General features: G+C 69.8%; 4 protein-coding genes across 4 annotated transcripts; 2 read left to right on the forward strand and 2 right to left on the reverse strand.

Moving 5' to 3' along the window:
- Positions 1–156: 156 nt before the first annotated feature.
- MOGS (mannosyl-oligosaccharide glucosidase) lies at positions 157–3,097 on the forward strand. Its single transcript, XM_071753081.1, is given in 7 exon segments — positions 157–558; positions 643–814; positions 816–858; positions 965–1,157; positions 1,235–1,302; positions 1,304–2,057; positions 2,060–3,097. Coding segments are annotated over 7 exon segments (2,532 nt in total). The 5' UTR covers positions 157–167; the 3' UTR covers positions 2,971–3,097.
- Positions 3,098–3,418: 321 nt separating this feature from the next.
- Positions 3,419–5,430, reverse strand: WBP1 (WW domain binding protein 1). The gene is given in 5 exon segments (XM_071753076.1): positions 3,419–4,400; positions 4,734–4,863; positions 4,865–4,896; positions 4,977–5,079; positions 5,166–5,430. Coding segments are annotated over 5 exon segments (972 nt in total). The 5' UTR covers positions 5,241–5,430; the 3' UTR covers positions 3,419–3,768.
- Positions 5,431–6,087: 657 nt separating this feature from the next.
- Positions 6,088–8,102, reverse strand: INO80B (INO80 complex subunit B). Its single transcript, XM_071753075.1, is given in 6 exon segments — positions 6,088–6,350; positions 6,353–6,620; positions 6,791–6,972; positions 7,518–7,639; positions 7,743–7,914; positions 8,018–8,102. Coding segments are annotated over 6 exon segments (987 nt in total). The 5' UTR covers positions 8,064–8,102; the 3' UTR covers positions 6,088–6,153.
- A 98-nt stretch (positions 8,103–8,200) lies between these two features.
- RTKN (rhotekin) lies at positions 8,201–16,657 on the forward strand. The gene is given in 17 exon segments (XM_071753927.1): positions 8,201–8,654; positions 10,136–10,427; positions 11,770–11,960; positions 12,610–12,681; positions 12,759–12,811; positions 12,999–13,116; positions 13,219–13,279; positions 13,315–13,348; positions 13,351–13,397; positions 13,400–13,461; positions 13,557–13,651; positions 14,122–14,233; positions 14,658–14,802; positions 14,894–15,035; positions 15,038–15,058; positions 15,435–15,539; positions 16,130–16,657. Coding segments are annotated over 16 exon segments (1,809 nt in total). The 5' UTR covers positions 8,201–8,654; positions 10,136–10,232; the 3' UTR covers positions 16,486–16,657.
- The last annotated feature ends 69 nt before the right edge of the window (positions 16,658–16,726 follow it).

Raw genomic sequence — 16,726 nt, forward strand, 5'->3', positions numbered from 1 at the left:
TGTGGGGTGCTCCTGACTCCCTCTCCGCGCGTGGGGGGACCGAGGGCCGCCGTGAACCCTCCTGGTTTGGGAAGGGGGGGGGTCCTTGGAGGAGCGGCGCTGCCGTCCGCCCGCCCGCCCGCCAGGGGGCGCTGCAAATCGGCCGCCTCTCCTGGCGTCGCGCCGCGATGACGTATGAGCAGCGCGACCAGAGCGGGGAAACCATGGCGGGTGAACGGCGGCGCCGCGGCGGGGAAGGACCCCGGGACCGTCCCCGGGACCGCGTGACGCGACGGGAACAAAAAGAACAAAAACAACAACATCGGGGACCGGGCCGGGGACGAACCGCGCTGCTGGCGGCGGCGGCGGCGGCCGCACTGGCGCTGGGGCTGGCGGCGGCAGCGGCTGAATGGAGACGGTGGAGCGAGGCCTCACGGCTGGTCACCCCCCACCCCGCTCCCCCCGCCCTCCGTCCCGGTTCTACCGGGCCCCTCGCTTCGCCCCAGCTTTTTTGGGGAACTTACCGGCCTCAAGTTTATTTCGGAATGAAGACTCGCAGCCCGCGATCTCTCGTTACCGGTGAGGGGCGGGAGCACGGGCAGGCCGAGCCCGGAGAACGGATGCTGAAAGGCTGAATCCCCCCCCGCCCCCGGTGTCCCCCAGGCCTGATGTGGCTTCAAGAAGGCGACAGCACCAGCGGTTTGCGTCACACCTGCGAGCAGAACGACGATGTGTCGCGATACGGCTGGCTGATGCACGACGGGGAATTTCGGGTGCAGGAGATTCCGCGATGGAAATTGGTCTTAAAAACCGAATTCGTCAACGAGACGGGGGGAACATGGAGGGGATTGGAGCTGGCGCATCAGTGCCAAGATGGAGGTGAGGATGAAGAGGAGGGGAAGAAGAGGGGAAGGGGAAGGGAAGAGAGGGGAAGAGGAAGGAAGAGGGGGAAACCCCTTCCTCAGTCTGATTCTTTGCTTTGTAGGATGCAGAGGGTCCAAGCCCTCTCCTCTCCCTCTTTTTCTACGTGGCCACTGACGAGCAGGGGATGCTGGAGGCACAACTGGAGAATGGGACACGGCTGGCGGCCGTGAGGGGGATAACGGAGGAGCTGGGAGCCTTCACCATCACCTTCCTCCCCCCCACCGCCGACGCCGGGGGGAACCCCAAATATGCAGGTGCTTCCTTCACCCCCCTTGTCCCCTCGCTGTCCCCTCCCCGCCCCCTGACCACGCTTTTCTCCCTTCCCCCGCAGCTACAGCTACCTGGAGGCGCCGAGCCCGGGGCTGCACCGCCCTGACCGAGCTGGTGCGGAGCTGCCTCGTCCCCCCGGGCCCTCTTCTCCCCTCCGGGCAAGAAGGGGCCGCGCCGCCGCTTCTTCGCCCTGCAGACAGCCGGGGGGCCGGATCCCCCCCCGCGGGGGCAGCTGCTGCTGCACCAGGTGACGCTGGAGCCCCCCGGGGTGGCGGAGGTGACCTTCGAGTCGGGCAGGCGCTGGCGGGGGGGCGGCGGGGGGCGGCTGGCGGGGCCGGAGCTGTCGGCGGCGCTGGCGGGGGGAGCCGAGGCCTTCGAGCGGCGGTTCGAGGAGACCTTCGGGCTGTCCCGCAAGGGCTTCCCCGTCCCGCAGCAGCGCTTCGCCCAGGCCGCCCTCAGCGAGCTGCTGGGGGGCGTGGGCTACTTCCACGGGCACTCGCTGGTCCGGGCGTCGGGGGAGGAGGAGGAGGGGGGGAGTGAGCGGGCGGTGCCCACCCCCGAGGGCGGGCTCTTCACCGCCGTCCCCTCCCGCTCCTTCTTCCCGCGGGGGTTCCTGTGGGATGAGGGCTTCCACCAGCTGGTGGTGGGGCGGTGGGCGCCGGCCCTCAGCCGGGAGGTGCTGGCGCACTGGCTGGACCTGATGAACGCCGAGGGGTGGATCCCGCGGGAGCAGATCCTGGGGGAGGAGGCGCGGGCCAAGGTGCCCCCCGAGTTCCTGCTGCAGCGGGGGGACACGGCCAACCCCCCCACCCTGCTGCTGGCCCTGCAGCGCCTGCTGCCCCAGGCCGAGCCCGCCTACCTGCGGCGCCTCTTCCCCCGCCTGCGGCCTGGTACCAGTGGCTGGAGCGCACGCAGGCCGGGCCCCTGCCCCACACCTTCCGCTGGCGGGGCCGGGACCCGCACCCCGAGCGCTACCTCAACCCCAAAACCTTGGCCTCGGGGCTGGACGATTACCCCCGCGCCTCGCACCCCTCGCCGGAGGAGCGGCACCTGGACCTGCGCTGCTGGATGGCCCTGGCCGCCCGCGTCCTGGCCCAGGTGGCCGAGCGGCTCGGGGAACCGGCCCGGGGATACCGGGAAACCGAGCGAGCTCTGAGCGGACAGCGCGCTGCTGGACCGGCACCACTGGGACCCCAGCTGGGCGCCTTCGCCGATTACGGCAACCACAGCGCGGCCGTGGAGCTGCGCTGGCACCGCCCGGACCCACCGGCACCAGGACGCCCTCCGGCCGCCCCCCGGCTGCTGCGGGAGGTGCGGGAGCCCCCCCGGCCGCGCTTCGTGCCAGCGCTGGGCTACGTCAGCCTCTTCCCGATGCTGCTGGAGCTGCTGCCGCCGGACTCCCCGCGGCTGCCGGCACTGCTGGAGGCGGTGGCCAGCGAGCAGAAGCTGTGGTCGCCCTTCGGGCTGCGGTCGCTGTCGGCTGACAGCCCCTTCTACCTGCGGCACAACACCCAGCACGACCCCCCGTACTGGCGCGGCGACGTCTGGGTCAACATCAACTACCTGGCGCTGCGGGCGCTGCGGGGCTACGCCGGTACCGAAGGTCCGGAGCGGGAGCGAGCAGCCCGGCTGTACCAGCGGCTGCGGCACAACTTGGTGGACACGGTGTACCGGGAGTTCGCCCGCACCGGGTTCCTCTGGGAGCGGTACAGCGACCGAACCGGCCGCGGGCTGGGCTGCCGGCCCTTCGCGGGATGGACCGCGCTCATCCTGCTCGTCATGGCCGAGGACTACTAGGGACAGCGGGCACGCGGGTGGGACAGCAGGCAGCTTCCCCGGCCTGTGCAGCTGCGGGGGGGGGGGGACGCGCTGAGCCCACCACCCGCTCCCCAATAAAGCTCCGGAAGAGCCAGTGTATGTGTCCTGCAGGAGCCTGCCCATAGCAGGGAGGTCCCAGTCCCTTTCCTGAGGAACTGGGAGCGTTGGGTGTCCCTGTCCCCCCTTCTGGCCCTGGGGAGGGGATGGAGGGTCCCCCTCTGCTCCTGTGGGACTTACGTAGGGGGTGTGGGGGGGTCTCTGTCCCCTTTTCTGGGGGGGGAGGGTGCCTCTCCTGCAGGGCTGTGCACACTGGTTGTCTGCATCCCCTCCTGCAGGGCTGGGGGTCCTCGTCCTTTCCTGTGGGGACAGGGGTCTCTGAGCAGTCCTTGGTGTGTCCGTCCCCCCCATCAGGCACGGTGTTGCCATACGGCCACATCTCTTTAATGGTGTGAGGACACAACTTGAGACCCCCCCATCACCCCATCCCCAGGGGGGCACACACAGCCCCCAGAAGCAGTTTGGGGTGGAGGGGTTCCAGTGGGGGCACCCCAAGAGCATGGAGGGAGGGCAAGGGGTCCCTGGGGGCTCAATCGTGAGAGTCCAGACCCCGGGGACACTGCCCCGAGCCCCCGGCTGTGGGGATATGGGAGAGGGGCCCCAGGCGCCCTCTGAGCAAGCGGGGGTCACCCCGTAGCTGCTCCAAGGCGAGGGGGGGGTCTGGGGGACTCAGCACAGCCCCCTCCTCCAGCACAGGTAGTGGGGGGGGATAGGAGGGGCTCAGACAGGCAGGATGGGCCCCTCGCCCCTCCCCAGCCCGCAGCGGGGTCCCAGCAGGTGGGTGCCTTCGCCCTCGCCCTCCTCCTCCTCCAGGCAGCGTCCCACCTCGATGCCCGAGTCCCCCGTCAGCCGCCGGTGCCGGAAGTGCTGCCCGGTGCTGGTGCTGCCAGAGCCTTCCTCCCGCGCTGCCTCCTCTTCCTCACCCTCCTCGATGTCAGAGCAGGGGCGCCCGCCATCTCCCCCCACCTCGAAGAAGTCCACAGTAGAGGAGAAGAGAGCGTGCTTGGGGGGGCTGCCCCCCCGCTCCTCCTCCTCCTCCTCCTCGTCCCGGGCTGGCACCTCCTCGGGGGGCAGCTCCCAGCTGGCGCCGGTGCCGGTGCTGGCGGTGCCGCCGCCGGGGCTGGGGGAGCTGCGTCCCGTACCCCCCCCGCTGGAGCTGCCTGGGGAGGAGGCGCAGCTGGAGCCACAGGAGCAGCTGGAGCAGAGCTCGGAGCTGGGCGAGAGGCTGAGGCTGCCAGAGCCGGGGCGGGGGGGTCCGCACTGGGCCAGCACGGCACTGTAGGGCGGGGGGGGCGTGCCGGGGCGCTGTGCCACCTCCTCGTAGGCTGGCAGCTTGAAGGAGGCCAACATCCCTGCGGGGGAGGGGGGGGCACAGTGGTCAGAGCAGCCCCCAAGGGCTGGGAACCTTCCTGGGGGGTGGAGCTGGGGGACAAGGTGGGGAACACACGGGGCAGGAATGGGGCAGGTGGGGGGGGGGGACACGGGACGAAGGGGGTGAAATAGGGAGGAGAGGTGGGAAGCTGGGGGAGGAACAGGGGGAGATGTGGGGGAACGCAGGTGACTGGGGAGGGGGACGCACAAGGGGCTGGGGGGCACACAGGGACCCATGAGAGAGACACAGGGGCTGGGGGGGCTGGGGGTGCACACGGGGGGGGGGGGGGGCTGCCTCCCCTCTCCCCACTCACTGAGGTCCATGACGGAGGGGGGGTACGCGCAGGCCCCGTGGTAGGCGATGAGGTTGATCTCCCGCTGCCGCTGCTGCTGCTGCAGGCGCAGCTTGGCCCGGCGGTGCCGGTAGGCACAGCAGCCGCTGAGAGAGGATGAGGATGGTCCAGAGGAGCCAGAACCCTGCGGGGGGCGGGGGAGCGGAGGGGGTCACCCGAGCCCCGGACACCCCCCCGCAGCTGCCCCCCGCGCCCCGCACTCACACCACAGCTCGTAGTAGTAGGTGCAGCAGCCGGTCTCCCCGCAGCAGTGCCCGGTCTCGCACACGTAGGGCTGGTTGTTCACCCCCGGGCAGAACTCCCGGGCCTGCGGGCAGGCCCCACCGTCACCGGGGCGCGGGGAGGGGACCAGGGCCCCGGGACTCCCCCTGTGCTCCCCCCACCCCCCGGTACCTGCTGGTGCTGCCGGCCCAGCAGCGCGGCCCAGGCCCCCTCGGCCCCACCGCCGCCGCTCCCGGGCCGCTCCATGGCTCGGCCTACAGCCCGCCGCGGCCCCGCGCCCGCTCGGCCGCCCCGGCCCCGGCCCCCCCCGCCGCCCGCAGCAGCAGCCGCCGTTCCGCCGCCGCTGCCGCCGCCATGGCCGCCGCCCGCTTCGCCTCCGCCCGGGCCGCAGCCTCCGCCGCCGCCATCACGCCCGGGACCGAGGTCCCGCCCCCACCGCCGCCACCGCCCAATCGGACGCCGCCCCGCAGCCGCCCGCCAATCGGTGCCGCCGCCGCCGCCCCGACCCAGCCAATCGGGCGCCGTCTGCCCGCGCCTCACGCCCAACAACAGAGACAAAGAGACCGAGCCCCGCCCCCGTCGCGATTGGCGGCTGCCGGCACCAATGGGAGGCGCGGCCCCGCCCCCCAGCCGTGACTGACAGCGGTACCGGCCAACGGCAGCCTCGCCTCGCCCCGGACAACAGGGACCGCCCCTGAGGCGGGCGTTTGCGGTGCCCGGCCAATGAGCGGCGCCGACACGTTCCGAGCGCCCGATTGGCGGAGATGACAACCAACCAACACCGCAGCGCTGCCGGGCCTCAGCCAATGGGCGCTGCTGAAGGGCGTGTCCTGAGGCCCCGCCCCGGGCCGGGCTGGACCACGACACACACGGGGGGAGCGGACCGAACCACTACGGACCGGGAGGGGGCGTGGAGGGGTCTCAGCCTTCACCGCAGCATCCGGGGGGCTCGCCCTGTGCCCCAGCCCAGCAGATCCTCACTCACTCCTTCACCAACAGCCTTTAATCTGCCCTGCGGCACCGGGCAGCAGCAGCACCGCGGGACCAGCCCCAGGACTCTCCCCAGGACCCCTTCCCTTCCAACCCCAGCCCCCCCATGTCCATGCTGGGGGCCAGCCGGGGCCCCCCGCCCCTCGCCCCCCGCCCCTCGCCCCCCACCCTACGCCGCGGCCTCCTGCAGGCCCAGGTTGCGGCGGTAGCAGGCGAGGCTGCAGAGCGGCCGCCCGGTGCGGGAGCAGCTGTAGCGCTTGGGGTTGGGGCAACCGGGGACCCCGCAGAGGAGGGGGGCGGGGGGCGGGGGCCGCGGCGGGGCGGGGGGCAGCGGCAGGGCCACACCGGCCGGGAAGGAGACGGTGATGCGTCGGCGGCGTTGCAGTAGTGCACGACAGGGCAGGGGGCCGGCTTGGCCTTGCGCTCCCGCAGCGTCTTCACCTTGGCCTTGTTGGTCTTGGTCAGGCGCTCGATGGTCTGGTTCTTGTTCTCCTCCGCCTTCTTGGCCGCCTGCAGCCGCCGCTTCCGTGCTCGCTCCTCCCGCTTCACCAGCATCTCCTCCGTCAGCTCCTTCGCCTTGTAGCCCATGGGCAGCTCCAGCAGCGGCTGGCTCTGCTGCTTGTGCAGGAGGGCTTTCTGCGGGCCGGGGGGGGCAAACGTCACCGCCCCAGCCCTGGCCCCAGACCCCTCCGTCCCTCCCACCCGGACCCCCCGTGGGCTGCAGAGCTGGGACCCCCGGCCCCACACCCCCTGGGGCTGGGCTGTGCCCCTCAGCCCTCCTCCTGGGCCCCCTGTGCCCCCCTCACCTGTCGGGCAGTCAGCAGGGACTCATCCACCTCCTTCTTGAGCTCCCCATTATCGTCCAGCTCGCCCTTCTCCAGGGCGTCCAGCCAGCGCTCTTCCTCCTCCTCCTCCTCCTCGCGGGGAGGGAAGCAGCTCTCTGAGTCCAGGTCAGGCAGGGGCGAAGGGTCCAGGTTGCTGTCCTCATCTGCGGCGGGGAGGGGAGTCAACTCAGTTGTGGGGAAAACTGCTGCACCCACACCCGCTGAGAGGGGACAGAGCACCCTTGCAGGGTCCCCCCAGCTCCAGCCCTCCCAAGCTATGCCCCTGGCCCCTACAGACACCCCCTCCTTGGAGCCCCCCTGTATCAGCAGTACCCCAGGTATTGCTTGCCCTGCTCATCCCAGTGCTTTTTAACAGATTGCCAGTAGCCCCTCACTATGTCCCACTGGTACCCAGTGCCTCAAGAGTCCCCCAATAAATCCCAGTGGTTCCCAGTAATTCCTAGCATTTCCCCGTAGCCCCTCAGTATCTCTGAACGGTCCCTAGCACCATCCCAGTAGCTCCAAGTGCATTTTGTTTGTTTCTCACTACCCACCAATATGTCCCAGAGCTACCCAGTATGCCCCAGCGTTGCCTGGTGCCTGCCCAGCGTCTCCCAGTAACCCCAAACACTCCCTAGCACCATCCCAGTCCCTCCCAGCACAGCTGAAGGGTTTCCCCCGTCCCCACCGCGGCTGACCCGGGGCTCACCCAGCCAGGCCCGGTACTGCTCGATGGGGACCCCCTCGGTGGGTTCCTCCTCCTCCTCCTCTGCCCCCATCAGCGGGGAGGGGGACCGCGGTGCTTCGGGGACCACCGTGAACGTGGGGACACTGCGTGGGGAGCACGGGGTGGGGGGAGCGACCGGTGAGGTGCTGGGGGTGCCAAGGAGGGAAGGGGAGGGGGGTCATGGGGCGGGGGTCCCCAGCTCCTCACCTCTTGGTGCCCAGGATCTGCCCCCCCAGCTTGATCCGCAGCTTGAGCTGGGGCTTGCGGAGCGGCTCCGGGGGCGGCCCCCCCGCCTCGTGGTGATGTTTCTTCTTGTGCTTCTTCTTGTGTTTCTTGTGCTTCTTCTTGTGCGAACCGTGCCCGCCCTCCGCCTCCTCCCCTGCGGGGGGACACACGCACCGAGCTATCAGCACCACCAGGGCGGGGGAAGACCCTCACCACCACCCCGGACCCCCCCCGGCCCTCTCCGGCTGCCCCCTCACCCTGCTCGCCGCGCTCCATCCTGCCCCGCCGCCAGGCCTTGCTCATCCGCCGCTACCGGGAACACCGGGCCCGGGGGGGCCGCCATGACGGACGGACCCACTTCCGCCCGGCCTTGTGCGTGCGTTGTGTGGCAGCCAACGGGCCTGAAGCCGCCGGTGCCATCTTGGAACTGGGCACGCCCGGTGCGCTGCCCGGTGGGAAACCGCCGCCGAGGGCCCATTCGGGCCCATTCCGACCGGGCAGCGCACGCGTGTGCAGACAGCTGCGTGGACACACACGTGTGCACACACATGAGCCCCCCCAACACACCCCCCCGTCCCCGTCCCCGCAGCTGCCTGCCCTGACTCGAGCCATTGTCCTGCCGGTGCCAGGAGGCAGCCGGTACCGTCCCGGCGGCCACCGGTACCGTCCCCGTGTCCCCCCGGTGCGTCCCGCCTTGCGCCAGGTGCGGGGAGGGGTTTTTCTCCGGGATAAAAATCCCACAAATCACCCCGGTACACGAGTCCCGGTACTGGTATCGGCATCATGTTCTGTCGGAACCAGCCCAGCCGGGCCACCGTGGCCCGTGGCTCGGCGCTGGAGATGGAGATCCGTCGCGGTCGCTGCCGGCTCAGCCTCCTGTCCGACACCGTGCAGGTACGGCACCGGGTCCATGACCGGGGCACCCGAACCACCCGATGCCGGCAGCCAAGCCGCTCCCCCCAGCTCCCGAGCGCCTTCCACTCTCCTCCCGTCCTTCCCGTCCCACCGGACCACACCGGCCCAGCCGGGATTTCCCGACGCACCGGCCGGTTCTAACACCGCTACTGCGGGAAGCGCCCGCGCCCCCGGCATGGCCGCCCCCGGCACCGGCACCCTGCCAGCCCGGCGGGCGGGACGGCGGCCCCGGCACCACCCGGTACCATCCCAGCACCCCCCGACCGGGACCCTGGGGTGGGGGCTGCCGAGATGCCGGGGCGGGGGTCGCGGTTTTGGCGGTATCGGAGACCCCCGTAAGGTCCTGGTGACTGGGGGAGGGGGATAGGACAGGAACCCCGCCCCACCGGGCTGGTGTATAGGGGGGGTCCCGCTTCCCCCAGTACCGGCTGCACTTTGTGGGGAGGGGAGTCTCTCTCACCCCAGTTCTTGGCTGCATTTGGGGCGGGGTCCCAGTTCCCCCAGTACCGTCTGCATGTATTGTGGGGGTCCCAGGGCACCTGGGGGGGGGGTGCTCCCCAATTCTCTCAGTCTCGTCTTCACTTGGGGGGGGCAGGGGGTGGTGTTCTGGTTTTTCCAGTACTGGCTGCACTTTGGAGGGGGGGTTCCAGTTCCCCCAGTACCGTCTGATGCACTTTGTCGGGGGGTCCCAATTCTCCTTAGTACCGTCTGCACATGAAAGGGGGGGGGGGGGGCAGTTTCTCCAGTGCCGGCTGCATTTGGGGGGCTCCCAGTGCCGGCTGCACTTGAGGGGTGTCCCGATGTGTTTTGTGTGGGGCTCCGGAGTTCGCCGAGAACCGTCTGCACTTGGGGGGGTTACCAGTTCCCCCCAGTCCCTCCTGCACTCGGGGGGGGGGGGGGGGGGTGTCCCGGTATCCCGGTGCGCCGCGGGCGGGGGGCGGCCCCTGTGAGCGGAGCCGGCGGAGAAATGGCCGAGAGAGGGGGGGGGGGGGGCTATGGAAAGGAGGGGGGGGGCGGGCCGGGGGCGGTCGGTCTCCGCCTTCCTGTGCGATCGGCGGCGGAGACCGGAGCGGAGCGGCGGGAGGTACCGGGAGGGAACACAAAAACAAGGGGGGGACGGGGTCTCGGGATCGGACTGCGCCCTGGTCCCGAGACCCCGGCCCCCCTGTCCGATCCCTGGTGCTGAGACCCTTCCCCCCACCCCGATCCCACCCCCTCTCAGACCGCCCCCTGACCCCCCTCCGTAGCCCCGCACCCCTTCTCCTGTCCCCTTGTCCCCTCCCTGCCCCCCAACTTGTGTCGCCCCCCCTCCCCGCACTCCTTGTCCCCTCCTCTTTTTCCCCCCAGCCGCCCCCGCTGCCCTTTCCCGCACAGTGTCCGGTTGTTCTGCGGGGAGGGGGCGGGCGGTCGGTGCCTGGGGGGGGGAGGGGGTCAATGAAAGGGCCCTTTTCTCTCTGCAGCTTTAAAAGAGTGGGGGGGGTGTCCCCCCAAAAAATAAAGCCCCGACTCCCTTCAGCGCTGGATGCAGTGGGGTCCCCGGGGGGGGATTTGGGGTGGATGCGGGAAAACTCCCCCCCTACTACACCCCCCCCAGCAGCCGCCTCCTCCTCCCCCTCTGGAATAAGTGGGGGGGTCCCGGGGGTCCCGATGGAGGTGGCGGGGAGGGGGCAACGCCTTCAGCTGCAGGAGAAGCTGCGGATCCTGGAGGATCTCAATATGCTCTACATCCGACAGATCGCCATCAGCCTCCAGGTAGGAATTCTGGGGACACCCCCTCCCCCCCTCCCCATCAACCCCCCCAGACCCCTGGGGTCCGCGGTCTGGTGGGGGTTGATGGGGGTCCTAGGAGGACGGAAAGTGTTTCTCACCCTATGGAGCCAGCTTCCCCCCCTGCCCCACACCTATCCCCACAGCAATTTTGGGGGGTGGTCTCAGACCCCCCCGCCCACTGATGGGGGTTATTTATAGCCGGTGATGACGTCACTGCGGCTTCATGGGGGCCCGGAGGGGAGGGGGCGGGGGGGGCACAGCAGCGGTACCAGAATGGAGCAGCAATCGGTACTGGGAAGTGGGGGGTGGAGTTGGGGGGGGATGGGACGGAGCTGGGGGGCTACGTGGCCTCTGCAGACATGCGTGGGGGTGTTGAGGGCTGTGATGGATCTATGGGGAGGACGTGGGGCTGCTGTGGGGTGCCTGGTGGATGTGTGGGGCACATGGTGTATCCATAGGGTGCATAGTGGATCTAAGGGTAACATCTATGGGGTGTGTGGCGTATCTGTGGGGCAGGTGGCGTATCTGTGGGGCGTCTGGTGGGTCTGTGGGGTGTGTGGCACATCTGTAGGGTGCATATTGGCTCTGTGAGGTGCTTGGTGGATCTGTGGGGCACATGGCATATGTCTGGGGTGCACGATTGATCTGTGGTGTGTGTGGCAAATCTGTGGGGTGCTCAATGGATCTATGGGGCATGTGGCACATCTATGGGATGCCTGGTGGATCTGTGGGGCTGTGCCATTCCCCCATGGGGTGCATGTTGTATCTGTGGGGTGTGGTGGATCTGTGGGGCTCATGGTTCCCCTGTGGGGCACACGGTGTATCTGTGTGTGCGTGGCAGGTCCGTGGGGCGCACCCGTGGGATACATGGTCTGCCCACGGGATACATCTGTGGGGTGCAGCAGGTATCCGTGGGGCACATAGGGTACTTGTGGGGTGTGTGGCTCCGCCGTGGGGTGTGTGGCTGGGACACCCCCATGTATGCAGCTGGGACCCCCCCCATGTGTGTGCCTGGGACCCCCCACTGCGCAGGGCTGGGTCATGCTGGGGGGGTGTGGTGGGAGCCCCAGTGTAGGGCTGGAGACAGAGAGGGCAGGGAGAGACTCCCTGGAACCCCCCTCTCCTCTGCCAGCCTTTGGGGGTGCCCCCCACCCCCTGCAGCCCCCAGCTCCATATGCAGCCCTCTGCAGGCCACTCCCCTGCGGCCCTCAAATCCCTGCAACCCCCCTGTGCCCTCTGAAGCCCCCAAGGTCCCCCGTGCAGCCCCCAGCCCCCTCCAGATACCATAGCCCTGCAGCCCCCCCCCCCCCCGTGCCCCCCCCAGGACCCGGAGCTGCAGGGGAAGCTGGAGCGGGAGCTGCGGGTGCGGGAGGGAGCCCTGAAGCTGCTGGCTGCGTGCAGCCGGCCCGAGCAGGCGCTGGAGGCGGCCAAGGGGCTGCAGCTCTGCTCCGCCAGAGCCATGGCCCTGATGGCAGAACTGCAGCGCAGGAAGGAGGCGGAGGTGCTGAGGAGGCGGTGAGCGGGGACAGGGGCGGGGAAATGGGGTCTGGGGGGAAGAGGGGCAGTGGGGGGGGGCAAAGAGGGGAACATAGGGGGAACTGGGGGGGAATCAGGGGTTATGGTGGGGGGAAAATGGGGTATGGGGGCAAAGGGTGGCCGTCCTCTCCCTGGCTGAGGTCCAGGATGGGTTCCGCACCCATGACCTCATCGTCGCCCCCCAGGGTGAGTGGGGGACACCGGGGGACATGGCCCAGTGCCACCTGGGGGCCTGCGAGGGCATGGGGAGGAAGAAGGGGGGAGCATGGGGGGTATAGGAGAGGAGGGGAAATAGGGGGGGCCACGTGGGGTTGTGGGGGGGCATGGGAAAGAATGGGGAGAGGACACAGGAAAGGTACGAGGGGGGAAAAAAGAGGGGGCATGGGGAGCGACACAGGAAGGTATGGGGGGGCACAGGGGGGGCACAGAAGGAGAAGACCCCAGGGGAGCAAATGGGGGGCATGGGGAGTATTGGGGGGGCATGAGGGGATATGGGGGGGCATGGGGGTGGCACAGGGAGTCAGAGAGAGACAATGAAACCTTTGGGAGGGGTGTCGAGGGTATAGCGAGACCCCGAGGGGGTATGGGGAACACAGGGAGGGTCTCTCACCCCCCAGCCCCCCCACAGCCCCTCGGACGCCAGCCCCTCCAGTGAGCGCCTGCCCTGCCGGGGCACCGTCTGCCTCTCAGGTATGAGGGGGTCCCCTGCACTGGGGAGGGGGCATATCCCTGGGGATCCTGGGGAGGGGTTCACAATCTTCTCCTCTCTCCCTTCAGACCTGCGCATCCCCTGATGTGGAAGGACACGGAATACTTCAGGAACAAAGGGGGTGAGTGCAGGGACTGGGGGGGGCCCAGATCCTCCTGTCACCCTGATCCCCCCCCTTCCTCATCGCCCTGACCACCCCATCACCACGATCCTGATGCCCACCACCACCTAACGCCCCATTTCCATCTCCATGACCGCCTTCCCGCCCCCCATGACTCCCCTCATCTTTCCCCCCCCCACAATTGCAGAGCTCCACCGCTGTGCTGTCTTCTGCCTCCTGCAGCTGGGGGCTGAGATCCACGACACCCCCATGGTGCTGGTGGACCGGACCCTCACTGACATTTCCTTTGAGACCCCCATCCTCTTGTGAGTAAGGGGGGGGGGACCTGGGGCAGCCCCTCAGAGAGACCCCCAGGCAGTGGGGTGTGTGACCCTCGCCCAATTCACCCTCTTCCCCCCCTGCCCCAGCTCGGACGCCGGCCCCGATTTTGAGCTGAAAGTGGAGCTGTACAGCGCGGGGCTGTCCGGGGTGGGGGGCTCTCAGGGTGTGGGGGGGAGCAGCAGCACTCCCCGAAACTGGCCACCCGCCTCAGCACCTCCCTGGACGCTCCTCGGGGAAACGGGTGCGAGCTGCCATGGAGGGGGGGGCCCGGCAGCCCCCCCTGGCAATGGGGGAAACAGCCCCCTCCTGCTACCCCCCCACAGTGTGCCGTGAGTACCCCTGGGCCTTTGCACCCCTCTTGTGTCACTTGTCACCCTGCTGTGCCCTCCCTCACCCTGCTGTGTGTGTCCCCCCCACGTGCCAGGGGTCCCAAATTCCAGCTCCTGGCACACGCTGTCCTCTCCCTGGCTGAGGTCCAGGATGGGTTCCGCACCCACGATCTCATCATTGCCCCCCAGGGTGAGTGGGGGACACCGGGGGACATGGCCCAGTGCCACCTTGGGCCTGGCAGGGTGGGAAGAGGATCTGGGGTGGGTGGGGTGGGGATAGTTGGAGCTGGGGGGGCTTGGTGGGATGGAGGACAAATGGGTCTGTGGGGAGCTGGGGGGTCCTGGGGGATGGGGAAGAGGAGGCTGGGGGCTTGGAGGAATAAAGAACAAATGGGCCTGGGGTCCTGGGGGGGGGGTGGGGTGGGGGGGAGAGGTTGGGAGGTCTTGGAGGCTGGGGGCTTGTTGGGGTGGAGGACAACTGGGTCTGGGGTCCTGGGGTGCTGGGAGCTGGCAGGATGGGGGCTGGGGGAGCTTGGTGAAGCGAGGAGGAGGAGGAAGGGCTCGGGGGGCTGTGGGCTGGGGTCTGGGGCTGCTGTCCGGGGTGGTGTGAGGGGTGGGGGTGCCAGTGGTCCCAGAGCCCCCCAGGCAGTGCCCCCCCAGAACAGGGTCCCTGCTGCTGCCCCTGTATGGCAGCATCTGCTGCCGGCTGGTGGCACAGCCCCGCTGCATGGCCCCGGGGACCCCCCCGGGACAGGGGACACTGCGGCACCAGGTGGGACAGGGGGATGGGGGTGGGTAAGGGATGAGGGGGGGAACAGGGGAGACAAGGGTGGGGGGTCCTGGGCGGCTGGAGGGGCTGTGGCAGCGCAGGGGAGGGTGGGTTTCTGGGGTTGCTGGGGGAGTCTGAGCGGGGGGGGGGGGGCCGGGGGGTCTGGGCAGTGCTGAGAGGGTGGGTTTCTGAGGATGCTGGGAGGGGGGGGGGGGGGATTGGCAGCGCTGGGAGGAGTGGGTTTCTGGGTCTGCAGGGGGGGTCTGAGAAGGGTTGGGGGGGGTCCCAGTGGGGTTGGGGGATGTGGGCACAGCTGAGGGGTTCTGGTGGTGCTGGGGGGAAGTGGTTCCAGCAGGACTGGGGGGTCCGGGCAGGGTTGGGGGGGGTCCAAGCAGGGCTGGGGGTCCCCGTGATCCTGTTGCTGACGTGTGGGGCAGCAGGTGGGGGGTGCTGAGGCACAGAGCGGACCCCCCCTGTTCTGTGTCCTGCGGGGCACCCACCTCCTCTGCTACCGGGACCCCCGGGACCCCGACAGCGGGCTGGAGCCCACCCTCACCATCACCCTCAGCAAGGTGCGGGGGGGCTGTGGGGGCTGTGGGGAGGCTTTGGAGTGGGGGGGGTGGGGGGTCTGCAGGGGTCTGACGCCCACTTCCCATGCTGCAGGAGACGCGGGTGCGTTTGTGGGTGCGGGAGGGGCAGGGACCCCCCCACGGCATCTCCATCACCAACCGGCTCGGGGGAGAGGATGTGACCCACGCGCTGGTGGCCGAGGGCCGGGAGCAGGCACGGAGCTGGGCAGAGGCACTGGGCAGCACTGCTTCGACCTGGGTGAGGGGCAGACCCCCCTCAGGGCCCCTGCCCGTGGGAACCCAGCCCCCGGGGAGCCCCACCTATGGGAACCCAGCCCTTGAGACCCTTGCCCATGGGACCCCCAACCATGGGAACCCAGCCCCTGAGACCCCAAACTATGGGACTCTCTGTCCACGGGACCCTACCTATGGGATTCTCTGTCGATGGGACCCCAGCCTATAGGATCCCCAGCAGAGCCCCCATCCCGGGAGGACTCTCCTGCCTGCAGGACCTTGTCCCGGTGCAACCCCCATGCTTGTGGGACCCCCCCACCCAACCAGGAGCTCCTCCTGGTGGTCCCCCTGTCCTGGCAGGACCCATCTCCCCTGTGCCCCCCCTGACACTGTGCCCCCAGCCCAATGGAAGCAGTGCTGTGAGGAGCTGATGCGGATCGAGGTGCCCCCCCCGCGCCGGCCGCCCCCTGCCCTGCCCCGCCAGGGCTCACTCTACCACGAGATGGGTGAGTAGGGGACTGGGGGCTTGCTGGGGGGGCTCTGCCGCTCTCTCCCTCCTCTCTGCTCTCTGCTGCCGGGCGGACCCCTCCTCACCGCCCACCCCCGTGACTCTGCTCTTCTCTCCACTGCCTCTGCTCCCCTCGCCCATCCCCTTCTCCCTCTTTGCTCCCTCCCTCCCCCCCCACCTCCGTCCCCCCTCCTGCTTTCCCTGCACCCCCTCTCTCCGTGTCCCCTCTCTCTGTGCCCTTCCCCGTGCCCCCCGCTCCAGCCCTGCCGGCCCCGGCCGTGCCCCCCCCGTGCGAGGGGCTGCTGCTGCAGGACACCCCCGTCTCGGCGGAGATCCGGGCCCTGCTCTCCTCCTATTACAGCGACAGGTGACACGGGGGACACAGCCCACCCCGACAGCCCCTCGCGCGGCCGTGGGGCACTGCACTGCCGTGGGGCACAGCCCGGCCATGGGGCACGTCTGCGCTATGGGGCAGGTCCCAGCCATGGGTCACATCCCCCTGCCCCCTCCCCGCGGAGCAGGCGCAGGGTGGGTGTCTGGGGGAGTCCCGGGGGTCTGGCTGACTGCCCCCCCCCCGTCACCCCTCAGCTATTGACCCGACCGATGACATCGAGGCGGTCACCGACATCCTGACGCGGCGGGCGGGGGCCCGGGCCCCCGGGAACCCCCCCTGGCTCTCCCTCTTCGACGGGTCCCCCCCTTGCGTCCCCCCCCGCCCGGGCCGGGTGAGCAGCCCCAGCCCCCCTCCCCGCCGCCCCTGGGGCCGCCCCCGAACCCTCTCCCTGGACGCCAAGCTCAGCACCCTGAAGGGGCGGGGGTCCCGGCGGGCCGTCCCCCCCCCGCGCCCCTCGCCCCCCCTCTCTGGCTCCTCCAGCAGCGGCAGCAGCAGCAGCAGCCCTGTCCCCAAGCACGACCCCTCCAGGCCCCTCCAGTCCCGGGTCTGAGCCCAGGGCGGAGTGGAGGAGGGGGGGGGGCAGGACCACCCTTCCTCCCCTGCCGCCCCCGGGATGGATGAGGAGGGGAAGATACCGAGGGGGTCTTGCTCGGGGCCGGGGAAGGGGACTCCCAGCTTCTTTTACGGGAAAGAAACTGGAATTTCTAACACCCTGGGCGGTGGGGGGGAAGGAGGGGAGGGCGGTGCCACCACTGCAGGGTGGGCTCAGGGCTAAACCCCCCCAAAAATTT

The sequence above is a fragment of the Heliangelus exortis genome, chromosome 10, assembly GCF_036169615.1.
Source record: "Heliangelus exortis chromosome 10, bHelExo1.hap1, whole genome shotgun sequence".
Taxonomy (NCBI): domain Eukaryota; kingdom Metazoa; phylum Chordata; class Aves; order Apodiformes; family Trochilidae; genus Heliangelus; species Heliangelus exortis.